At 41.5% G+C, this 12,475-nt stretch overlaps 1 protein-coding gene across 1 annotated transcript in view; it reads left to right on the forward strand.

Annotated features, from left to right (window-relative positions):
* The window catches only part of IQCH (IQ motif containing H), a 118,336-nt gene that overhangs the window by 35,116 nt on the left and 70,745 nt on the right, over positions 1-12,475 (forward strand). The window contains exons 6-7 of the mRNA XM_045821943.1: positions 1,730-1,813; positions 6,207-6,382. Coding sequence (XP_045677899.1) covers positions 1,730-1,813; positions 6,207-6,382 — 260 coding nt within the window. The remainder of the gene's footprint in view (positions 1-1,729; positions 1,814-6,206; positions 6,383-12,475) is intronic.

Raw genomic sequence — 12,475 nt, forward strand, 5'->3', positions numbered from 1 at the left:
CAGATTATTAATGTACAGGTCTTCAAAGTGGGTATATTTGTAGAGTTAACCGAGTAACCAGTCCTATCATAATTCTGCGTAGGCACTTTATATGCATCCTTGATCAGAGGTAACAGAGGTACTGAGTAATTTGCTGGAAAACTAACCTTGAGCACTTGAATGAAACACAGACGTATTCACTCCCGTGCTGCATCTGTGGCAAGAAAGTGATCAGACATCCTTTGTATTTTAAATTGGACATCATCTTAATGAGACATCTCACACTGCCTTTTATCTTCACTTTTGAAAGGAAATGTGTTCATGGAAAGCTCTCAGGCACTTTTCTTAATCATACCTTATTTCTTTAGGCGTTTTCCCTGCCTTCTTATAGTGTTGTATATAAGCTATTCACAATACCTCTTTGTAAACATTTATCAGAATGTAGATAGAATTATACATATGCAAAATCCCGAGTTACAGTATTGCAACCACATACCAAAGCAGCATTGTTTGTAGCTGTCTATATGAACTTAAATATTCCATGGGGTGGCTCCCCAAATTATTTTAAAATTTAATAATTTTTCAAACAACCCATTTGTCCTTCCGCCTGTTTAGTTAAGTTCATCTGCTTAAAGCCAAAGGGAGACATTTAGATGAATTGTAAACTCATTTAATTTCCAGACATTGTCTGGTGTTTAAACACTGACATCAAAGCAAAGAGCCAATTATCAGAGTTCATTTGATCTGAAGCCCTCTTGCCTGAATTGCTATAGTTTTCCTTATGCTGAAAAGGAAATCTGTGTCACATCTCAAAGATGCAGTATTTAAAATCACTTTATCTATAGCAGTTTAACTTGAAACATGTGTTTGGGCTCACTAACCACAAGGAGGCATTGAAGCATCTCTTCAAAATGTGAAAAGCAATTTTATTTTTTAAAAAAGTTGCACCTACAGTTGCTGGATTTCATATAAGCAATTGCTCCTGCTTATGAGTATGCATGCCTTCTAAGTGCATGTTTTTCATTCACTTACATTTTTTAACCCTTGAAATATCAGTAGAAAGTGTTGTTGTTTTTCTGTTTGTGGAAGATTTTTGGACAATAGTAATCCACATGTGTTTTCCTTCTGCTCTGCTTCCCCTGGAAGGCAGCTGGCAGGACTTTCATTAGTTCTGATAAAATACTCCACTAACCACAGTAGCCTTTATGGCCCTTTAAAGGTTAAACATCCTTGTGAGTATGTGAGCAGAAGCATATTTCTTTAGTATTTAGAATCACTTAAATACGTATTCCTGACATCAAGGGGTCGCTCTGAAATCTTTGTACAGGCTTAGAATGACTCTGGGACACATCTTCAAAATGCCCTAGAGGAAGCATAAGTTAAAAAGCCAAAATTGTTCTTTTTTTTAAACCTGAGCATAATTTCCTTACATGCTCTTTTGAACGTTCATGTTAAATGTCAGAAAACATTCCCATGTTTTTATAACCCTGATTCCCAGCAGCTTTGTCGGTGTCGAAAAATATGAACCTCTCTCTGTGGCGGAAGACGCTGCTCAGCACATCCCCCGTAGTAACGCTTACTCCCCTGAGAAGCGGGGACCTCATTCTTAGGAGTGAGGTTGTTTCTGCAAGACGCTTCAGAGAAAATTCTTCCCTGGAAATGTGAACTGTGACACTTTGAAAATCCTAGTGTGTCATTTTGCCATACTGACTTGCTCTTTCTGGGTTTTGACATCTTGTCTGCCTTTTAGGATATTCCCAGCCCGTGCGACAAAATATTGCTGACTTCGACACACAGCAGAACATGCAGCTGGGGCGGCTGTGTGACATCTTAGGTACAGTAAATACTTTTACACAAATGGTTCTTTGGAATGCTTATCAGTGGATGTTGATAAAAATGTTTATTTACTTATTTATTTAGCTTTTTTCTCTCTCTTTCTACAAGGAAAAGGCTTGGATTTCTCATTTACTTGCAGGGCAATTGAATGTTTTGCTTTAAAGAATAAATTTATAGTGAAGTCAACTGGAATTTTAAAACAATGTCTTTAACCTATTTACTTGGGTAGTTTTTAAAATTTTCTTTGCTGTTGGTTTAGATAAGAATTTCTTTCCTATAGCTCTAAACTTCACTTACCAAATCTTGCAGTAAACAAAGTCAACATTTTCGTGTCAATATTATACAGGGTCCAGCACAAATAGCATCCCTTCTTTATTATAAAATCTTTTATTATAAAGTCATAGGCATGTAATTCTGTAACATAACAATATCACACTCAAGCATACCATATGACATTTTAGGTGAAATGTTCAAATTAAAACTATAAATTATTACACCCATATTATTACCCTAGCAACCACACCAAGCAGGCATTACTTCTGCTGGACCCTGTATAGTATCTGGGGAATGAGTGGAAGGTGGTACTAGAAATTAAAAGCATTGTGTATTCATTATAAGAATAAGAGGGAAATGAAGATATAAATGAAGAACCTTTTATTTAAATATATAACATTTAGTTATTAGGAAACGGGAGGTGCCTTGTAGAGAAAATTCTTAAAAATACAAAGCTTGAGTGGTAGATACATCTTTGTAAAAGTCACGTTCCGACATTGGTTTGGTCAGTGCTACATCAGACGCCACCTCAAGCCAGAAGTAAAGGACACAAGGGTTTGATGGCTTTGGCTGACACCGTTGGAAGCTAGGGTTCTGGTTAGGCTTGGAGGATCAAGGTTGCAAAGGCTCAACAATAATACGGAATCAGTCTGGGATGTACTAGCCAAAACTCAGGATTAAACAAAAACTAGGTGTTTATTAGTTACCAAATAAAAACTTAAAATATCATTGCTTTGGCCCTTATTTAAGCAAAACAAAGAAGAATTTTACATGATCCATGACCAACTTAGCCAGCTCCCTGGAATGGCATACTGTACATGATTCACATATATTTCAGCATCATTATTATTTTATAAATGCCATTTGGTTAACAAAAATACATCAGCACTAGAAATTTACAGTGTCCTAAAATAATAATAGTGTAATTGCTTTAATCTATTATCTAGGCACTAACACTGTTTTTCAGCATTACAAAAAAATTTTTTAATCACTTCAGATTGATTTGTTAGTGATGAGCTATTTCAACTAAAAACCTGACTGGGTGGAAACCACTCAAGTGCAGCAGAGGGCAGACTTCGCTCTGATTTATTTGAATTATTTTTTTTCATAGCTTTTCATATACCCTCTATATAAGTACAAACCATCTCCAAAGAATTTCTTTATAAAAGATTCTCATTATTAGAAAAGACTTGAAAGTATTAGGATTCTATTTTAAATAATTCAGCCATCCAGGCCAGGTTCTACCTGCAATGGAAAACATCCCTAAGGTGAACATTTCTGAGATTATGAGCCAAACGCCTTTTCTTGGTACACTGTTCCCCTCACATAGCAAGGCAATCCTAAAGCCTCCCAAGGGGAGCAGTGAACATTTAGAAATAGTAGTTAGAAGATAGAAAAAGTACTTGATTGTGAAATAAAATTAAGAAACTAGGAAAATTAGTAATAATTTTGTGGAAAAATAAATGCGTGTCTTCTTAAATTGATCTTCATAATAGTTTCAGGTATACAACTGAGAAATTAGACACTTGTACACCTTAGGGAGTGACCCCCTGATAATTCTAGTACCCGCCTGACACCGTACATGGTATTACAACAATATTGACTATATTCCTTACGCTGTGCTTTTTGTGTTCCACTATGTCCTAATAAAAGAGTTTATTCATTTATTCTGTTTATTCAGGGGAAATAAAAATAATCTGATTGGTGGTGTTGGTCAGACCTGTCGTTCACACGGTGGCCGTGAAGTCAGGATGTCGGGTGGAGACCCAACAGCGAGTATTTCCAGTTCCCACAGGAGTTAAGAGAGAGAGTGGTTGGCATTGACTATTGCTTAGCAGTCAAAGCAATCTTCATCTTCATATCAATTCCTTCCAAAAATTACCTGTCACCTTTGGACTTTTATAGATTCACAATCAAGCCCACACTAGTACTGGGCGTTAGTGTCAGTGACATGTATTCCTCTGCCAGAAATGAACAGGAAAGGTAAAGGGAGCCACATGATTTGTTAGCATGTGAAACCCAGAAATTTCTTCCCAAGAAAAGTTTCGTTTTCTGTTATGGAGTCTTTAAGTTATTTTTTGTGTCTTTCTTCAATACTTCAGAAAAATACTAGCTTGGTTTTGCAAACCACTAGTTTGGTGGGGCACTATGCTCTTCTTGAAAACACAAGATTTGGGATGACTAACTTGATCATTCAGCAACTGGATACAGGTTATTTACCCAGAGTTTCCTGAGTTAATTTATTTTGAGACTTATGTGGCTTTTCAGTTCCAAAATTAAATAGGAGCCACTTACATATTTACATTCAGGGAGCCCCTTCGGGGGGCCCAGCACCAGGTCAGCTCAGAAGACACTGCTGCTATGTGTTCTCCTGTGTGCCGTGAGGCTCACTAATTGTGTAAGACTTTCTACCTCCTGAATCTCTCCATTCTCCCAGATCCCTTTAGTCAACCCACAAATATTTAGTGAGTGCCTCCTGTGTGTTCCACACTGTACCAGGGCTTGGGGGAACATAAGAAAGGGTATACACCTTACCTTCTAGGAGTTTGGAAAGACAAGATCAGTAAGATGGAACAACAAAGAACACAACCTCCCCGTGTGAAATCTTGAGGCACTGAATGATGAAAGGAACACAGGTGTGGAGGGGAGAGCGGGGAATAACTGATGGGTAAGCTATGGAGGAGATTTGTGCATTTGTACTGTTTGTGGAGTGCCTACTATGTGCCAGACACAAGGGTTGACAAAAGTAGGTATACAGTTGTGAGTACGCAAAACAGAGTTAATAAAGGTGTTGTAGTAATCATAACCTGCATGTCTTTTTCTGTACAAACTGTGCTTGTATGCAATATAGAAATATATTTTGAGAATATAGAAATATAGATATATGATGTATTCTTTCATTTGATACTCCCTAAAACTCTGCCCTGCCCCAGGTGATTTTATCCCTCATTTAACAATGAAGGAACCAGAGCTTACAAAGGTTGAATGACATGCGCAGGGCCCCTAGACAGCTAAGCTAGAATTTAATCAGCCTATGCTCTGAATGCTCTGCCAAACCAAACAGCAGGGTCTTCCAATCCCCTCTCAGCCCTGCCTGACCGAGGGAGTATTTACAGTGCTCCCTCCTCTGAACTCTGCTAAGCCACCTGGTCAGCGTGCTTCCTTGCGCTCACTGCTCCCCACCGTGTTTTACCGCTGTTCCGTGCATGTGAAATGCTGCTCCTCATGGGCAGCATCTCAGTTGCTTTGATTCTTGTATGTTCTCCTATGTCTTGTCAAGCACTTTGCCCCCACTAGTCAGTTATTTTATGAATGAGTGAATGAATGAATGAATGAGTGAGTGAGTGAATTTCATTGGCTGCTGGTTTCCTGTCCGTACTCCTTAAAATATTTTTCAGCCTGGTCTGGGTAACCTCATCTCACTATTCCATTTGGATGGGATATTTAATTGGGATTTCTTGCTAGGTACATAAGAAGAAGCACATCTTTAAAAAGAGAACAGTTAAATTGAGATAGTGTTTCCTTTAAACCAAGAGTTACTAAATATCTTGTATAACTAATCTACTCCTCCTTGGGAATGGAACAGGGAAAAGGTTGGTTTCCTGAAATAACCATTGCCGTGGTCATAATCACACCATCTATTTGGACAGAACGTTCCCTGAATGGGCCCTGCCAAGTCTAGGCAGAATAAGAAATTGCCATTTCATCAGCTTTCTAAAGTTAATAGCTCTGTTTCATAATTTACTGAAGTTAATGGGATACATTTTTAAAGCGGTATGCAGTTCCCACTGATGTTAATGGGAGTTCTGGGGCTGATCCCCTGTGTATTGTTCGACAGGACACTTCCGTGGTGCCTTACAGCCCTCCTTCTGGAGGGATCATTGTGTCCATTTTTTTGGTGGCAGCGTTACCAGTATTTGTCTTTTCTTTAGAGAAACGCTAAAGTGCCCCAAAGCCAGTTACACTGCTAAGATCTGCACAAAACCAATCTAAATTAACTTTAATGTGGCTTTTTGATATGCTCTTTATTTTAAACTGTGCCACATCAATCTGATGCCAGAGTTTATAATGTCATTTACCTTTATACCAGTAATTAACATTGTGCCCGTTGTTTTTAGATGAAAATGTGAGCGTCATCTACATCTGCTCCCATCAAATGAATGATGAGTTACTGCTGTATTACAATAAAATCCTCAGTCTGCAGGCAGCTGTCAAATCAGGAAACCTGGAGGACAGAAGTGACCTGCAGGACAGGTTCAAAATCATCACCCCTGAAGCTATAAAGATCTTCACTGTGAGTTTGTCTTCTAATTACTACGGCTTCAGGGATGCAGTAAAATTAAATTGGAAATTTTATAACTTGCAACGCTCTGGTGCACATCAGTGAAATATTATTGCAAGTATAACAGTTTTACTGATTACACTACTAGTTGGACTGTAGAAAATAAATACCCCAGTTTAACTTTCAGACTTAGTTGAGCTATCCCTCCCCAGTTTCTCTGTCACTGAAGCCTAATTGAGGTTATTGGGTGGTACCACCAAGTAGGTGAATTTATAACACCTACGGTTCCATTTCCATTTTGTGTGGAGGACCACAAGGCAGAGAACGGCTGGGCTGCCCATGCTCACAAAGCTTGTTGGGGACTCAATCTAGACCAGGATGCCTGGTTTCTGATTTCCACACGGGTATTCCTCCCGATTCCACCCTTCTGTTTCCACCCCCACCCCTCAGGGGAAGTCGGTCTTACTTATCATATCACGTGGTGCATAATGAACAAGGTTCAAGTCCTGGTGGTTATTTTTAACTTGTACTGATTTTTAGTGAATGGGAAGAATTCTGTTTGAGTTCCATCCCTACACAAGAGCTTTCGGAGATTCACGGCACCATGAGGGCAGTGTTCCAGAGTAAGGCAGTGCAGGAGGCGGCTTGGAATGAACTCCTCTGTACTTTAACAAGAATTTAAACTTCCCATGTTTTCCAACCAACATTTTAATGCCTAATGAACTGTACAATTTTGAGACCTTTTGTTAGTACAATCCAGAATCTGAACTTGCTAATAAAGGTAGCTGTCCATTCACAAGTGGGGTGCACCAAAGTCAACACTCTCCCCTATTGCATGCCAGAGACACTGACTGCATGCTTCACGTAGGAAATATGTATGTGTTCAGTTACTACCCATTAACCCTTCTGATGCACCATGACTTTGACCCCTGCCTGCCAGAACAGGCCTGCCCATGCTGGGGAGGGTTGCTATACCCTTTCTACTTTGCTGGTGTACTCAGTGGATTGTCATCAGATTTTGCTCTCTTCTACTGAGATGAAGATTTTATTTTTTAATCACTGGATACCTTGATGTTCCCCCCAAAGCTCTGTGTGTCATTTGCACCTCTGGGCTGTGGAAGAAGAGGGCAAAAGCTGGGGTGGGACAAGCAAAGGAAAAGACAGGAGGACAAATCATCGCCACTTACTTGTAGTCTTAGGAACCTCCCAGCATCCACAACTGATGCAAGGGTCACTTTGGTGCTTGCTAGTCACCCCCTGGCCTCAGTTACTGTGGATGTTAGGAAGCAAGGAAGAAAAAACTGTCATTTGTGTAGAATTTCTTGATTTTCTCCTGAGAGCTGCTAATAAAGAGTCTTAAATGCCCATATGCGTTAAAGAGGCACAGAATGGGAAGGGGTGCTAGTTTGGAAGAAGGAAAGAGAGTGAACCTAACCTGTATCAAATGCTTACATGCATTGTATCATTTCCTTATCATAACACTGCAACAAGACAGAAATGATCAATCTCCTTCTGTGGATGAGGAACCAAGACTCATTTTTCTACTCCCAAGTTACCAGTGGGATCAGAGCATGAACCAAAACCTGTCTGACCCCAGGACACTGTCATGAGTGGGAATGACTGCTTTTGGATGACTTTGTGGCCGTGGGCAGGCCCTCTATCCCTCTGTTCTTTGCTCTTCATCTATAAAATGAGGTGATAGGTTATTGTTTCAAAGTCCTTCCCAGCTCTATAATCCTATTACCTGAGAAAGGAACCCTTGCCTGCCCACTCCAACTCTCAAGCAGGAGAGAGGCAGTTAGCACTCACAGGTGCACTGTGTTTCATTCATAACTCAGGTTTGCATCATGGCGCGTAGAAACAACTAGGGAATATTTTAAGTACATCTTAATAGTTCTCATAGTTTAAGCTTAAATTACTTGAGTAATCACTCATAGGCAATAAAGTTTTTAAAATACAGAAATTTAACTCTCTTTCAAATCAGTTCCTGCTCATGTTTAGTTACTACTTTATTTCTTTTTAATGGGTTGGAGAGATTGTATCATTGCTGATTTTCATTCAAATGGATGACTTTGAGAAGATTTTTCAAAAAGCATGCCAAAAATCTGTATCTCTCTCCAAGTCACTGTGCAATGTTTGGATTTGGGTAAAGGTGTTATTACAAAGTCATTGTGTCTATTTTTGAACATTTTAATGTTTATAAAGACATCCCAAACAAGTACCTTTTGTCTCAGGTCAAAAAAAATAGTGGTGATAAATTCAAGGCAGTTATAATGCTATGGAATTAGGACCATTTTAGATCTTTGTCTGTTGGGGTTTTTTGGCAGGGGGGTCAAGTATACATAACATAAAATTTACCATTGTAACCATTTCAAGCGTACAGTTCAGAGGCATTAGGCACATTCACATTGTTGGGCAACCATCACGTTAACCATTTTCTAAACTTTTTCAACACTGCCTGGGTCCGGTGACACTGATTTCCTCTAAATGGCTACACAAGACCTGCAGTCAGTAATGTGCCCTCTGCACTCACTCACGTTCAATCATTTATAGACACGTATCGAAAACAGCATCAGGGCACCCCCCTGCCTGAAGAATAAGGCAGTCCCACAGATGACTGTAACACAGAGTCAGGTAGAGTACTTGCCAAATGAGATAAGCAAACCAAGAAGAGGTAGAAGTGCATCCTGCTTGGAGATGTGCTCAGATCATTGACATTACATTTATTGCTGCATCTGCTTGCCCCTCATCACACCTCAGAAGCTCACCAACCCTTCCACTGCTCAGCCTGCAACATGAGAGAGACTGTGGCAGCTGTGGCATGACAGCCGTCCTAACTCCTGGGTTTAAATCCTACCTCTGCTGTTAACTAGCTGGGTGACTTTGGGCAAATCACTTGAGCCTCAGTTTCCTCATCTCCAAAAGGGGGGTGTGCATCGGCATGGGGCGGTGTGGGTCAGAGGGGAGAAGGCATGTCCAAATGCTTTGACCTTGTGAACTTAAGATATGAGGATCACCACCTGGAAACACTGTTCCAGGCGCCCCGAAAAGCCCATCATGCACACTGTGCGATTCACCAGTTCTCCCAGGCATGTGATATCTTTACATTGCCCGACTGGAATTATTGGTGGGGAAAGGAAAGGAGTGGAAGAAACAAGGGGGAGAGCCCATGATCGACCAGACAGGAGACACAGACGCCCGAGGTGCCATTCCCGGCCACTGTCTAGTGGAGCCCTGGGCTTCCTGGAACTGCGTTCTCAGAAGCAGGTTGTGAAAATGGGTATCAGTTATGGTAGAAAAGGCACGTGGCATAGATCTACAGAGCTTAGAAATAGAACACCTACCCTGGAGGAAGAACCCAACATGGGGGCATCAATAAACCCTCTTTTCAGAAGAACTCTGGGGTTTTTTGGTGGGGGAGGTCAAGCATACATAACATAAAATTTACCATTGTAACCATTTCAAGCGTGCAGTTCAGGGGCATTAGGCACATTCACATTGTTGGGCAACCATCACATTAACCATTTTCAAAACTTTTTCAACATCCCAAGCAGAAACTCCATACTCACTAAGCAGTAAGTCCAGAAGAGCCCTGGTTTTAAAAGGAAAGGTTATTCCAGAGCTGGAAGGACCCTGGAGACATTGAGTCCAACCCTCCATTTGAATGTGGGGGACTGGGGCTCAGAAGGGTTGAGGTTTCTGAATCACCTTGCAAGTCACAGACTCAGGCAGGACTGGAAGCCCGGGGCTCCTGCAGTGCCTTTCTCCCACGCTCAGCAGCTCTCGTGCCCGCCGACCGTGTGCACCCTGGGGCCACTGATGCCCGGGAAGGGTTGCTCGGCACTTCTCCACATTTTCATGCCGTGTGGAGTAGACAGTTCTGACTAGAATAGGGGAAGTAGTTTCGAGTCTACCAAATCCCTTGAACTCCCCAAGACTCTGGCATCTTGCATCATGTTGTTTGCATGACATTTTAATGGCTTTAAAAAGAGAGTTTTCTCTGTAATCATAAGTACTACCATTTATTGAAGAGCAATGCAATGCCACGTATTATCATAGGTGTTTACATTCACAATCTTGTTTTATCCTGAGAGCCACCCAGCAAATGGGTATTTTTATTCCCATTTAACAGACGGGAAAACTTAGGCTCAGGGAGTCTGGGTTCCTTGCCCAGGTTCAGGTAGCTTATAGATGATGGAGCTGGATTCAAAGCCAGAGCTGTTTGACTTCCCACCCCAGCCCTTCTCTAGAGGAAGTGAGCACGACTGTGCCTTCTTGTAGTTCATCCTTGGCCGAAGTCTTTCCCACGCCCATCCTCACCTGATAAAATCCTACCCATCCTTCAAAAATCACCTCAACCCCAACCTCTCTCATAGTAATAATAGTAGGTAACATTCATTAAGTGCTTATTATGTCTAAGGCACTGCACTAAGTACCTTGCATGCATTATCTCATTTAACACTCCCAGCATCCCTATGAGGTGAGGACTAGCATTATACTCACTTTACAGGTGAAGAAACTGAGGCCCAAGGAGAATGAGTGATTTGCCTTTTCAGCTCTCCCCACCAGCAGGTGGCTCCTGCCTCCCTTCTCCATGCCTCTGAGGCCCTCTGTAGCTCTTTATGGACTTTCTCAGCTCTGTATGAGTTACTCATTAACAGCACACATTTGAGTCCCCACGCCCTGGATGCAGAAGCACGGTTGTGTTCGTTTTGGTGCGCGATGACCATCTGGCCTGGTCCTCAGCCTCTATCAGACATGCCAGAATTATTTATTTAATTGAACGAGAGCATCACATGTATTGCCAAGCTGGGTCTAAATAATCAAAAATAAAATAAAAGAATTTTCCATTGGAAAATGAGTTTGAGTCTTGCTAAAGTTTTCAAATATTGTTTTATTCATGCATCCTCCCCAGAGCTGGTGGCCAAGAACCATGATCCTCATTATAAAAGTACATATTCTCTGAAGCAGAACTCGGGAAAGAGAGTGTCAAGCCAAGTGCCTTTTTCCTCCCGAATCACTTAGAGGGTTGCCAGACTAGGAGTCCTGCACAGTGGAGAATCCTGTGAGGCATTTTTCTTCATTTTTTGTATTGATTTTCCAGACGCTTTAGTGTTAAACCATGCCAGAAGTGTTGCAGAGATGAATCACTATTATCCAAAGGCCGCCAGCCTCTTCTCCTTCTGACAGAAGGATAATTCCACGTGGATCAAATAAATACAGATGTGTAGTAATTAGTTCTATTCCCTGTGAGCCTATTTCCCACACACTAAAGATGTGAGCGATTATAGAGCCTCACCCCAACAGCTTTTATCAATTTAAACTGCTAAACAACAGGATAGGTCATAACCCAGCCTGCTATTAATAATGCATTTATGGTGTGCAACATTATAAATTAGGTGTGTGGACTAGAGAAAGAACATCTTCTAACAAGAGTAATATGCTCTTCCCCCAGAAGCACCACATGTGCCTGGCCACTCACCTCATGTACAGTCCCAAGGCAATCAAAAGAATAAAAAACCTCATCCGAGGACAAGAGGCCTACATAGTCAGCGGGCTCCTCCACAGAGATGACCTGGCCGTGGCAGATATGTTAGAGGTTCCCATCCTGGGCCCAGAGCCTGAACTAGCTCACCTTTACAGCGCCAAGTCTGGAAGCAAACGAGTCTTCGCCAGTGCCAATGTGCCGGTCCCTCCCGGGATATGCGACATCTACAATCAACAGCAGGTATGTGGGGAGGACAGGCGAGGCTCTGCTGGGACCCAGCACATCCTGTTGACCTTGCAGAGGCTCCAGGTCTTCTGGAGCCAGCCCTGCACAGTGAAGGCTGTGGGGAATACTTGGGTTGATTGGTTGGGATCTACTTTCGGCCTTCGTGGTTAGATGTATCGTCCTTGTGGAAACTGCTGAATTCTCAAATTATTTACTTAATTGGATTAAGACATTGAAGATGTTGTTAGTGTACCAGATCATCTATCAACATTTATTGCCTCAACGTGGATTAGTTCATTGTCATTTTAGCTAGCCAGTCATCGAGCAGGACCCTGAGAAATATGACTCTTTTGACTAAAAGGGGCGGGTTTGGAAAGCTCCAGGGAGTGAGC

The sequence above is a fragment of the Phyllostomus hastatus genome, unplaced genomic scaffold (assembly GCF_019186645.2).
Source record: "Phyllostomus hastatus isolate PE091 unplaced genomic scaffold, TTU_PhHast_1.1 phas_scaffold_501, whole genome shotgun sequence".
Lineage (NCBI taxonomy): Eukaryota > Metazoa > Chordata > Mammalia > Chiroptera > Phyllostomidae > Phyllostomus > Phyllostomus hastatus.